The following is a 12593-nucleotide window of genomic DNA, read 5'->3' on the forward strand; positions in this document are numbered from 1 at the left end:
GTAATGATGCTAAAAATTCAACTTTGAAATCACAGGAATAAATTACATTTTAAAATATGTTCAAATAGAAACAGTTATTTTACTGTTTTTGCTGTACTTTGGATCAAATAAATGCAGGCTTGGTGAGCAGAAGAGACTTCTTTAAAAAACATTAAAAATCTTACAGTTCAAAAACTTGGTAGTGAAAATACAATAAGGAAAATATCATTCCATAAAAAATCTTACAATATACTGATTTTTAAAAGTTATTTAAAGAATTCCAATATATATATATCTTGAAAATAAGAAAAACATTAATGGATGTACATTTTTTCAAGGAACAGTAACAAATTAATAATACACTTAATATGAAAATGGTCTATTTAAATACATTTTTTTTGGAGTCAGTTAGATTACTTATTGTTTATTGTGATGTTTCTATCAGCTGTTTGGACACTCATTCTGCTGGGGCCCATTCACTGAAGAAGATCCATTAATTAGCAACTGATATAAGGCTAATTTTCTCCAAATCTGTTCTGATGAAGTAACAAACTCACACATCTTGGATGGGTGAGTTAATTTTTAGCAAATGTTCATTTTTTGGTGGACTCATTTAAGGACTTGAATCTTGAATCTTCAAAATAATGTTTTCAAGTTCATAAATGTGAAACACATAAGCCTACAGCCTCAGATAAAATAGAGTAAAATAATATCTTTATTCAGGCATGATATGTCTTGCCTAACCCAAAGCTGTATCAGTCTTGACCATCTTGCTAGGGTGTTCCCTCCATTTGCTTTTGCCCTGCAGTCATGGTTTAGTGATGACTACCTCCAAAACAAATTTCCACTGCGCTAAAACATGAGGCTTAATCTCTAACAAAATGTTAAAGATAAGTAAGGAGTCAATGATAACTAAAAATCACTTAAAAGTAAGAAAGCTTTAGAATCAATTCAGTAAAACTTGAGGTACCCATACTTTTTGTTGTAGACTCATGCAGTGTTAGAAGAAAGGAAAAATAGGGGGAGAACTCTTGAGGTTTGTGCTTCTAACTCAGGAACCACAAATGAAATTGGTTTTTCTTGGTCAGGGGAAATGATTTGCACCTACTGGAAAATGTTAGCAAATGCAAGACGGCTGGATATATATGACTCACTGCTGGGATATCTTGGGGGGAGGATGGTGGTCGTCTACTTGAATGTGGGGCTGAGACATTTGTTTACTTTCCAGACAGTTTGGCTAGGAGGCTCCAAAAGGGGACCGCCACGGAGAGCATGATTTTCCAGAGCTTCATAAAACAGGGGAGGGCTAAGGTCAGGGGTGACGCTTCAAAATGGTTTTAGTATAGAAATACACTCTGGAGGGGATGGAATAGTCAAATAATATTCTGATTCACATTTTGCTCTTTTTCAGCTGTGATCTCAAGAATAAAGGCCCACACAGGTGGTTTTAGAAGTATGCATGCTTTTCAAGGCAGACAAAATAGTGTCACACACTTAAATGCTCACAAGAGTTATGACTAACAGGTCAAACTCAGAGCATGAACCACATTTTCTGAACCTGAGTTTGCTGGTTTGCTCATGAGCAAAAGTAATTTATGGCATTTCCATGTGGACCAACCAAAAAGGTCACCAATCTAATGCTTTTTTATTATTATTATTATTTCTTTATTTTGTAATATAATCATATTTAATCATTTAATCAACAATGAATTTCAAATGATAAAATAATTTCATTATTAAATAATTTAGCTTGGCTTATATGCTGTAATGTGTATGCTGTGTGTATTCTTATTTTGTGTATAAAATGTTTAAGAGGTTTATTTTTCCTGCAATATTTTTTTTTTTTATTTTATTTTATTTTATTTTATTTTATTTTATTTTATTTTATTTCATTTCATTTCATTTCATTTCATTTCATTTCATTTCATTTCATTTCATTTCATTTCATTTTTCCTGGGCTCAAATTTTTTGTAAAACTAACTGAGTAAATGATAAAAAAGTAAATGGCCTTTACTGGTAGGATTCAGATTTCACGGTCACGTTGCTACAGACAAACGGTCCAAAAATTAAAACCTTTTATAAAACCCCTAGTCATGCTGCTGATGTCATGTTAAAAGTACCAGTGTCCACCTCCAAAAGTAGTCACACCCCTTACCCTCCCCCCACCACCCTCCATTACAGGAATGTGTGGTTAGTGTAGATGGTCTCTTGCCTGTCCCGTTGCGGGGGTGTGATTGATAACTTCAGTGCTGCTGAAAGTTTAAAAGCACAAAAACCTATGATAGCCTTGTGTAAACATTCCCGGGGTGAACACTGGCATTTGCAGTTTTATCTTAAGAAAACTTATATGAAAAAAAGAATCTTGACATCTTTAAATACTAGACTGTTGTGCAAAATGTTGGTAATGTCAAGCTGATGTCACACTGTGTTATTCTGACAGCTGATTTTTTGATTACAGCTCTTGAAATTGATGATTACATGCTTAAACACTGCATGTCTGTGCAGAGAAAGTTGATTCATTCAAAAATGTGTCTTTATTATTCTTTATGTGGCTGATTGATGGCAGAACGAGGATAAAAGATAGCCCCAAGCAAGTTTTCTTTCAAATAGCTGTTAGCTGAGTAATGACAGCCAAGCATAGCATTATTTTTTTGGCCCGTTGTTAGCATATGTGTGTCGCTACTTGCAGCTCTGCATGTTATGTTCTCTCGGTTCAGGATTAGGGGTTTGGAACAGCTGAATGTCTTATCTATTGTTCGTTGCATATTTGCATAGCTTCTTTTTGCTTTACATACTCCCTCAATTACTTAGCATTTATGAGAGAAAAGTTGTGACTTGGCATATCAAGAAATTATATGTTTTACTGTTTGTGTTTATGGCTCTAAGCCGCCATTTCTAATCCTGGGATCAAGTATTACTCTCCGTCTCCTCCTCCTCCTCCAATAAAAAGCACTATTGGTTAGTGAAACCATTGCAAAATTGAGCTGAGACACATGTTTCTAGTTTCTCTCAAAACTGCCTGTGTTTGGCACAAGTTCGTTTTCTTCACTAAAGTAACAAAATCTATTCAAAAACTCCCGTTCTCATGTCAAGTACTTGTTTGGCGTTCACAAAATGTAATTTTTTTTTTTTTTTTTACATCCTCTTCGTTCTGGAGGATCTTAAAGCTTTTTATACAAATCAAACAACAGTTTTCCATGGTTTGAGAAGCATAGTGAGAAATGCAGATGTAAAGCAGTGACTCTGTCTGGGGGGTTGCTGTAAAGGGAGCTGGGGTTTTGTGTGTGAAAGGGAAATGCTAAAGCCATGATGAATAGGATATGTATGACCTCAGTGCTCAGATCTGTTCTCCACATTGGCTACGTGTTGCTTGTCTAATTGAACTGTTTTCTGGAAGAAGTGAGGGCTTGCTGTTGGATTAAACCATATGTATTTTAGAAACATTACGGGATTAGTTTTATTTTAAAAAGAACATTTTGTCATAGAATTCACATGTTGTTCTAAACCTTGTTTGACTTACAATACATTCTTCTGTGGAGATTTCACTGAATGTATTTTACATTACCAGTCAAAAGTTTTTGAACAGTAAGATTTTTAATGTTTTTTTTTGTTTGTTTGTTTTTTTGGTCACCAAGCCTGCCTTTATTTGATCCAAATAGAGTAGAAATACAGAAATGTTAAAATATTTTTACCATTTAAAATAACTGTTCTAGTTGAACATATTTTAAAATGTGATTTACTTTTAGCATCATTACTCCAGTCACATGGTCCATCAGAAATCATTCTAATATTCTGATTTGCTTCTCAAAAAACATTTATTATTATTATTATTATGTTTAAAACAGCTCAGTAGAATTTTTTTAGGTTTCTTTGATGAATGGAACATTCAGAAGACCAGCATTTATCTGAAATAGAAATCTTTTGTAACATTATTAATCTCTTTATCATCAATTTTAATTTAAAGCGTCCTTGCTAAATAAAAGTATTAATTTCTAGAATTTTTTTTCTAAAAAAATTATGACTCTAAGTATGAATAGTATAGTGTATAATGTTACAAAAGCTTTTTATTTCAGATAAATGCTGTTTTTTTTGGATCTTTCTACTCATCAAAGAATTCTGAAACAAATGTACTCAACAGTTTTAAACATTGATAATAATAATAAAAAATGTTTTTTTGAACAGCATATTAGAATGATTTCTGAAGGATCATGTGACACTGAAGACTGGAGTCATGATGCTGAAAATTTAGCGTAGATTACAGGAATAAATTACATCTTAAAATATATTTAAATAAAAAGCAGTTTTTTTAAATAGTAAAAATATTTCACAATATTACTGATTTTGCTGTATTTTCAAATCAAATAAATGCAGGCTTGTTGAGCAGAAGATAATTCTTTAAAAAACATTAAAAACCTTACTGTTCAAAAACTTTTGACTGGTAGTGTATGTGCTTTAAAAGTTATTTTTAAACGCAAGCTTGCATCCATACAGGATTTCTTTGCAGGGCTTTTCAAATAATTTATATTTTCACTCTCTAATTAATATTTACCCATAACAAGGATATTGAAAGAAGAGACACATTTGTATCACTGCAGAAAAAACTGTTGTATTTATTTAGATCGTCTTGCATCTCTCTAGGCCATCCTCCCATGTAAACACGTCTGGTTAGGTGTTTATTCAGGGGTTCTTTCTGCTGCCATGCTCATAAAGTGCAGACCTGTCAAGTCTGAATGTGCCGACTTGACATACGGCTTACATGTGTAAAAATAAAACACTTGTAAACTATCAAACACCTACATGCTGCTGTTGTTTAAGGAAACAACAGGATGCAGACAAATCTTAAACCCATGCTACAACACTGTTGTAGGACAACGTTGGTGATCCAAACTGAACATGCCAAAAAAGGAGAGAAATGCTTTAAGACCAGAATAAACACAGCAAACATAGAGGACAGATGGAAATTGTAAAACCAGTTAATAGAAAAAGTTGGAAATGGATTTATGGTGTACTATCCATTCTGAAGAGACTGAATGGATTGAACATGTTCTCTTTAGTGTTGTGGTATTGCCATTTGCTGTAGAGTGCTGCAGTATGTGAACTCTTGGGATTGGAATTTGGCTTGACTTTATGCAGATGTTGTTTGTGCTGTTGTTGGATTTAAGGGTCACTGTTCCTCTGGCTATTCTGTATGCTTTGCCGTGTTATTTCTTACTGCAATACTGATCTGTGCCTGTAGTTTTAGCATTTTATTACACTTGTACACAAAAACATATGTGTGTCAGTTGCTCTCCGGATTTTTTTTTTTTTTTTTTTATAACATTCTGACCAATCTTTTTTTGTGTGTGTGTGTTTGTTGCATGGACTGATAATTTTTAAAAAAAGTCTGACATGCCCAAAGGAAGCTCAAACGTTGTTCATTTGTGGTTTACTACATAGATCTTTGTTAAATAGGTTATCGCTATACCATGATAGTCTGTATGCAATGTTCTAATATTATAATGACTGGGAATGTAAGGGAGGGGTGGTAGTTTTGAGCACAATCTTTCTGTCCATCGAGTTCATCATTGTAAAATGCCCTCATGGGTTTTTTTTCATAAATGGAAGGGCAGGGACAAGCATCAGATTTCATAAAGAGCTTCATTTTCTCTTAATGCTGAGACTGCTTTATCGAGCCCATAATGCAGAGCACAATAAACGCATTTCAGATTCAGACAAAGGAGCTTTGTTCAAATTCATGCAACTATAAATATGTTTTATTGGCATTCTGTGGGATCATTTATATGTTGTTGAGGCACAAGTCAGGCACATTATTCTACACATATACACAGAATTAAATGTATAGGGATGACATAAACTCTTGCAACAATTAAACATCAGCTAAGTCATGGGAACTTGACATGGGTGAAGTACAGTGTAACACAAATGATTATTTTGGAGAGAACTGTACCTACTGGTCTTTAAACAGCACTCCTTCTGGTAGACCTGTAATCACCAAGCCCTAAAGGCAGAAACACTGGACATCCATCCTAAGCCTAACCAGTACTGTAAGATATCCGTCTGTCAAAGCCCAACTTTAACAGTCAAACGCATAAAGAGTACTAGCAATGCCAGAGTTGAAATTGCGGTTTCAGGAAAGGATGAGTTGCTCATTTTTTTCCTCTTCAGATTATAGCTAAAATTCAACGCATGCTCCAGTGGTGATTTGTTTGAACGCTTTGGCAAAACCGCTATGACTTGTCTGAAATTGTACAATTTACACTGAAAGTAAAACAGTCATTTCAACGTCGTCTTCTAACCCCTCTCCCTCCACTGTCTGGATCTGCTCTGAATATTGGCACGGACATGGTTTACGTCACTTTTGGCATGCGGGGGAGTTGAGAGAGTTAGAGTTTTACACAAAAACCAAGTTTTGAGTCTGTGCTCAAAAACCTCTCTGCTTGATCATTTAATAATTTCTTTGACCTGGTTATTTGGGAAATGCATGTGTAATGGTTCAAATGCATGTTTACATGTTCTTAGCATATTATGTTTGTCTGTAAATCATAAAACACTCTTAATTCTCCCCAAATAGATTCTTCCTTATCTTTATTACCAATTTGCCAATCAAAAAGTCACACCACTTGTTTATCTATTTATTTATTTATTAAGATTACTGTATTACACTTAATTACATCTAATTTTTAAAAGCAGGTTCAAGAAAAGTCTGTTCTACCTTGTATTATGCAGCCACCTGGTGTTCTTATTGGGTATAGCAAGATTTGAATGTCTATAGTCAAACTAATTTGCAATTTTAGGTTTGGTCAATGAAATGTGCCTTTTTCCCTTATGGAATCATATGAACCCTGTGTCATGGAAACTTATTATTTCACAGTGGGTGACCATATGTTATTTAAGCAAATCTTGTTTAGGCAACATTTTGTTTAGAATATGCTGTTCAAGTAATTTTTTCAACACCTAAATGGCATTTATTATGATACTGATTTAAACTGTAAATTCAATCTATGAGTTCATATGCCTGAATTGTTTGGTTTTAAATAGTGGTTGACCGATATAGGTTATACTGGTCTATAACTAATTGTAAATGTGTGGATAGTTTAACAGTGTGTGCTGTTTTTTTGTTAATACTCTTAAAAATAAAGTGGATTATCGCAACGATGCCATAGAAGAACCTATCTGTGAAGTTCTTAAAAGAACGTTTTTTGTGTGTGTGTGTGTGTGTGTTTATGATAATGCTAAATTTGAGAAGATGCAAACATTTTCAGAAAAGGTCTGAACAATTTTGAAAAGCACAAATTTTTATGCCCTAATTACACTACAGGCAAAAGTTTTTGAACAGTAAGATTTTAATGTTTTTTAAAGAAGTCTTTTCTGCTCCCCAAACCTGTATTAATTTGATCCAAAGTACAGCAAAAACAGTAAAATTATTAAATATTTGTATTATTTAAAATAACTGATTTCTATTTGAATATATTTTAAAATCTGATTTATTCCTGTGATTTCAAAACTGAATTTTTAACATCATTACTGCAATCAAATGATCCTTCATAAATCATTTTAATATTCTGATTTGCTGCTCAAAAACATTTATTATTATGTTGAAAACAGCTGAGTAGATTTTTTTCAGGTTTCTTCGATATATAGAAAGTTCAGAAGAACAGCATTTATCAGAAACAGAAATCTTTTGTAAGATTATAAATGTCTTTATCATTAATTTAAAGCATTCTTAAGGTCTGAAGGCTTGGTGAAAGAAGAGACTTCTTTAAAAAAGCGTTCTGTCCAAAAACCTCCAGCTGGTAGTGTTGGTTATTGTTAATGGATTATGCAATCACTACAAGTTAGTATTTGAATGAACTTTATTCAAAATTTAGTGGTGTTCATCAAAGCAAAATCCTTAATCAACTCTACAATTTGAAGAGTGTCTTGTAGAGAATGTCCAGTGCACCAGCTGTATAAAAATGTCTCTCTAGTAGTGTTTATAGTTCATCATGACCATAAACATTGTACTCCTTTAGTGATAAGGTCCCATCAGCATTGTGATCATTCTTATGGAACACATCCGCCACAACATCATCAAAATAGGATTCATCTTTCTGTGTATTTAACTTCTTTGCTTCCATTTTCAAGTATTCTTTAATCTGTAAATCCAAAATGGCAATATGTGAATTTTCAAAAACAAATAATAATGAATAAATAAAAACGAGGCATGCAAAATAAAAGTCCTGATGCATCAATTTACATGCATTAACTGATGTCTATTACCTCTTCTTTTGTCAGGGCCTTGTCGTTGTCAGCGTCAATTTCTTTGAAGGCTTCTATGCTGCGTGGTCCTCTGGTTATGTGTAAAAGCTCCACCTCAAAGACCACTGTTGCATTTGGTGGTACAGGACCTATTCCAGCCCAGAAAGGTGATTGTTAATGGCTTAAATCTTAACTTTTTTGTTGTTGCATAATAAATTTTTAAATTAGGGGTCCATTAAGAAAACTACAAAGGTGTCTCTTCTGTGTCTGTGGTATTTTTATGCAGCTTTGGAATCACTGAAACACTCTTAACAAATAAATGTAAGCTAAATTGAAAATGTTTCTATAATATCCTAATATTGGGGAGAAAGAATATTTTACTTTTAAGCAACATGCAAAGCAAATATTTTCAGATAATATTAATTATATAGCACGTAATTAATCAGTACAAAAACACAGTACAGTTGGGCTTTTAATAAATAATCTTAAAAATAATAAATAAGATTGCTCATTTCCTGCTTAACTGTTATCTAAATTAAATTAAAAGCAACAGCATCAACAACATCAAGAACCAACATTATTCGGAATAAAAAAAAATGCAAACAGCGCCACCTGTGTAAGTGTAAGGTATGAAGTGGAAAGACCTACCTTTTCCTTTCTCGCCGTATGCCAGAGACGGAGGAATGATAACTTTTCTCTTCTCACCAGGACACATGCCGTCCAGCCCTAAATCGAGGCCCTTAATAACTTCTCCAACGCCTAACACAAACCAGTGTGGGTGACCCGTGTTTGTCGAACGACTAGAAAATAAATATGAACAGACTTATCTGCAACTTCATTAAACACTAAATACACTGTTTACAGCTCTCGAAGCAGATAAATATAACCTACATTGCATGGTTATTACAACAACTTTATTCTTTAAAGTGCGTTTACCTGCAGTAGAACTGAGATCCATCTTTAGCTAGATATCCATCGTAATGAGCATTCAGCATGTCTCCTCTCTTGGCTTTCTGGCTGCAGTTTTCTGGCAGAAACGTAACCTCAATTTTAACATCTTGATTGGATTCATTTGCCCAAATCAATACGATGAAGGGGTTGAGGGTTTGCAAAAACAAAATCAAACAAAAGTAAAATGTAAATCGCTGGGACATCTTGCACATCTGTCGGCGTGGCGAGGGGGGGCTGGACAGCTGACGCGTCAGTGCCGCCCAGTACTCAAATTTCAAACTTTACTTTTGGGCTGTTAAATGACCAGATTTCTTTTTTTTCTTCTTTTTCTTTTTTAATGAAAACGGGGAAAATATTCTTACTTTAGTGGTCAGAATAGTTGACATTGAAATCTCACTTTATACCAATTAAAAACCGGGGAAAATTATTGTTTTGTATTGTTGTGGGTTCAATATATTAATATTGTAATTACTAATTCTAATGATGGTTGAGGATCAGTAAATATTAAAAAGAGCAAACAGATCAAAACTTTACATTATGACTTTTCAAAAACTCATTACAAAAATAAAACAGTAAATTATGAGAACATATATAAAACCGTGTTTAACAAATATGTAACTGTATTAGACATTTTCGGCTTTCATTACTGTAGCCTATACAGTAGTTACAAAATGTTAAATGTCATTTTATATTTATGCTTATGGAAATGGATAGGCTTTTTTTTTTTTTTTTTTTGATTTTATGCTTATTTTAGGCTGGCCACATAGTACGCAAATGCAGTTCTGTAAATGTCATTGTATTTGTTTAGTTTATTATTTTCATATTATTGGAGTTGCAACGACGGACGTTTCAGAAATGTTTAATATTGTGTGAAAAATGATCCCACACCCATTCACGCCTCACTGTATACAAGCAAACGGTAGTTTTTTCATAATGTGATTTTTGGTGAATTGGAGAATTGAATTGTTTGATCCTCAAACATCACTCTAATTACTGATTATGATATTAATATACAGAACCCACCCAAAAATATATATTTTTTTAATTTGTAGATATTACATCCGTGTATTTTTCCAAGTGAGACTTTAGTGATATTTTGACCTTTTTTTTCCATTTCAGAAATCTGGTCACCTTAGAAAAGAGTCCCCTTAAGGACCATGTAATTTATTTAGTGAAACAAAAGTTAAGTGTGTCTAGAATAGTTGCCGTAGATTTCTAGTTATCCAAGATTTTTAGCTGATACTGACTGGCTAACTAACAAGATGGTGGTAACCTGAGGTCATTTTTAAATATAAAGTCCATATATATTTATTCAGCCATCTTGATAGATTACATTTTATGGAACAAGCAAAGGATGTGATATTCAGAACATATACAGTAATCATGATTTAATGCCCAAGTGGGCATTTTACTCCACAGACTAGTTTTGAGGGGAAAATAAATCAAATTAATAAAATTGTCATTCTGAAAATATATTTTCCCTAAATAAAAACTATGAAACTATTCTCATATCGCATATAACTGTGATGTTCTGCAAAACAGCAAGCTTTTTTTCTCATTTCTGAAATTAGATCACTTAATGTGTAATCCTTTTCTCTTGGGTACTTTGCCAGTATAAGCTTCACAGTGAATTTAGAATAGATTTAGATTTAGAATAGATTCAGGCTATTCTGTACAAACATGTGTATATATAATCAGTTGCCTCATAGCAAGAAAGAAGTCCAGCAGTTGTAGGAATTAAGATGATGTTTGATGGATGTCAATGTCAAGTATTTTTGAGTAAAACATAAGACCGATAATATTCCTTTAGTTGTTACTAGACATCAGATGAACCATATTTTATGGGTTTATTTACCCTTCAAAGTGTTTTTTCAAGTAGTGCAAGAAATTGGCATTGTTGCTGCTCTCCTATTTCAAATCAGAACAAACACTGATTAAACAATATTGAGTAAAATCAGATCAAACTGAAAGACTGAGTAAACATAATGCATACATCAATTATGAAATTAAGTAATTCATTGATAGAACACAGACAAAGATTTTATGGTGCTGAAAACATGCTTTATTAAATCAGTAATTCATAAAACTCAAGGAGGCTGAATATATGGGTAAAACTACATAAATTAGTTCTAATAAATCAATGTGCAGGGTATTACATCCATGTATTTTTGTTTTCTTTGCACAGCACATGAAGTCTCTGTGGTACATTGGTGGATACCCTGGCTGCTGACAAAGTGAGATTCTAACGCTAACACACACACAAACACACAAAATATAACCTAGCAATCCTCCAAGAGTTGGCACAGCTTCTGCAAAGAAGCACTTGAATTGATTTTACAATTAATGGCCAGGTGATGTTACGTTCATAAAATCGGAATTCAAACAGTCCGTTGCCAGAAACTGTGCACAAACAATATCATTAGCTCATTGTGCAGGCCGCTCGCACATTGAGCTTGTCATTAAAATGGCGGTATGACTTCGTCAGTCTGAACACAAGGCCTAGTCGCCCTGCTTACATGAGGGTAATGCAAACAGCACTCAAGGCCTTACGTTCAAGTCATAAATTCTTGTGTACTGCATTACTGCACACACAAATGTACAGTGCGTAACTTAGTCTCTCTGATTTTAGTTAACTTCAACAGGGAGCCTCTCTACCTGTTGAGGCAATCTTAAGACTTCAACTTACTGTTGAGGCACATAGTTTTGTTTTTCAGGTTTAACAGGGTATTCGTTCCATGTGAAACTTTCTCCTGTTAAACATTTAGTTCCATTTGTTTCATTTGTTAATATTGTCATAAATAACAATTCATACATTTTCCATAACCGGTAACTTCGGCTATATACATTATGTACATGTCACAAAATGGTGCTGAACTTCTGATCATAATTATCCAATATGGCACATTTTATAACAGCTTTAGACTTTAGTCTAGTTTGGCATAAATTAATGTCAAGTTTGGTATAAAAATAGTTCATATTTACAAGAACAGAAATCCAGGTCTTTATCAAGTATTTTTTTTCTCATTCTATAAATAAAAAGGATTTGAATGAGGGAAATGGGGAGAGGATTGTATTACTATTATATATTTTTTTTTTACATCGATCGAATCCTGACATTGACAGTAGTGGTATCAAATCCAAACTCGTTAGAAAGTTTTAAGGTGTATGCACCAGCATCAGTCTCTTTCACTCTATTTATAACAAGAGTGGTGACATCTTGAGAAGTCTCAATCTGCAGTCGTCCACTCTCCTCCTTGCTGGACAGTGTCTTCCCTGAACGTGACCATTCTATGCAAGGGGTTGGGTCTCCAGTGAACGCACAGGCTACAGTCAGGACCTTCCCTGACTCAATACTGATATCTTGAGGGGCGGCCTCAATCTTTGGTGGTATACCTGGTTAAAGGACAAATAAATCAATCTGTTAT

At 33.7% G+C, this 12593-nt stretch overlaps 2 protein-coding genes across 3 annotated transcripts in view; both read right to left on the bottom strand.

The window, feature by feature from the left end:
- Positions 1 to 7818: 7818 nt before the first annotated feature.
- fkbp7 (FKBP prolyl isomerase 7) lies at positions 7819 to 9395 on the bottom strand. The gene is made up of 4 exons (XM_051118330.1): positions 9154 to 9395; positions 8866 to 9017; positions 8239 to 8366; positions 7819 to 8114 (listed from the first exon to the last, which is right to left on the bottom strand). The coding sequence occupies exons 1-4, from the start codon at positions 9378 to 9380 to the stop codon at positions 7953 to 7955; spliced, it is 669 nt and encodes a 222-aa protein (XP_050974287.1). The 5' UTR covers positions 9381 to 9395; the 3' UTR covers positions 7819 to 7952.
- A 1975-nt stretch (positions 9396 to 11370) lies between these two features.
- LOC127170397 (titin) overlaps positions 11371 to 12593 on the bottom strand; it is a 74295-nt gene continuing 73072 nt past the window's right edge. For both annotated transcript variants that reach the window (XM_051118264.1, XM_051118263.1), the window contains one exon: positions 11371 to 12561. In XM_051118264.1, the coding sequence (XP_050974221.1) occupies positions 12263 to 12561 (299 nt within the window). In that variant the 3' untranslated portion in view covers positions 11371 to 12262. The remainder of the gene's footprint in view (positions 12562 to 12593) is intronic.

Source organism: Labeo rohita, chromosome 9 (assembly GCF_022985175.1).
Source record: "Labeo rohita strain BAU-BD-2019 chromosome 9, IGBB_LRoh.1.0, whole genome shotgun sequence".
Taxonomy (NCBI): Eukaryota; Metazoa; Chordata; class Actinopteri; order Cypriniformes; family Cyprinidae; genus Labeo; species Labeo rohita.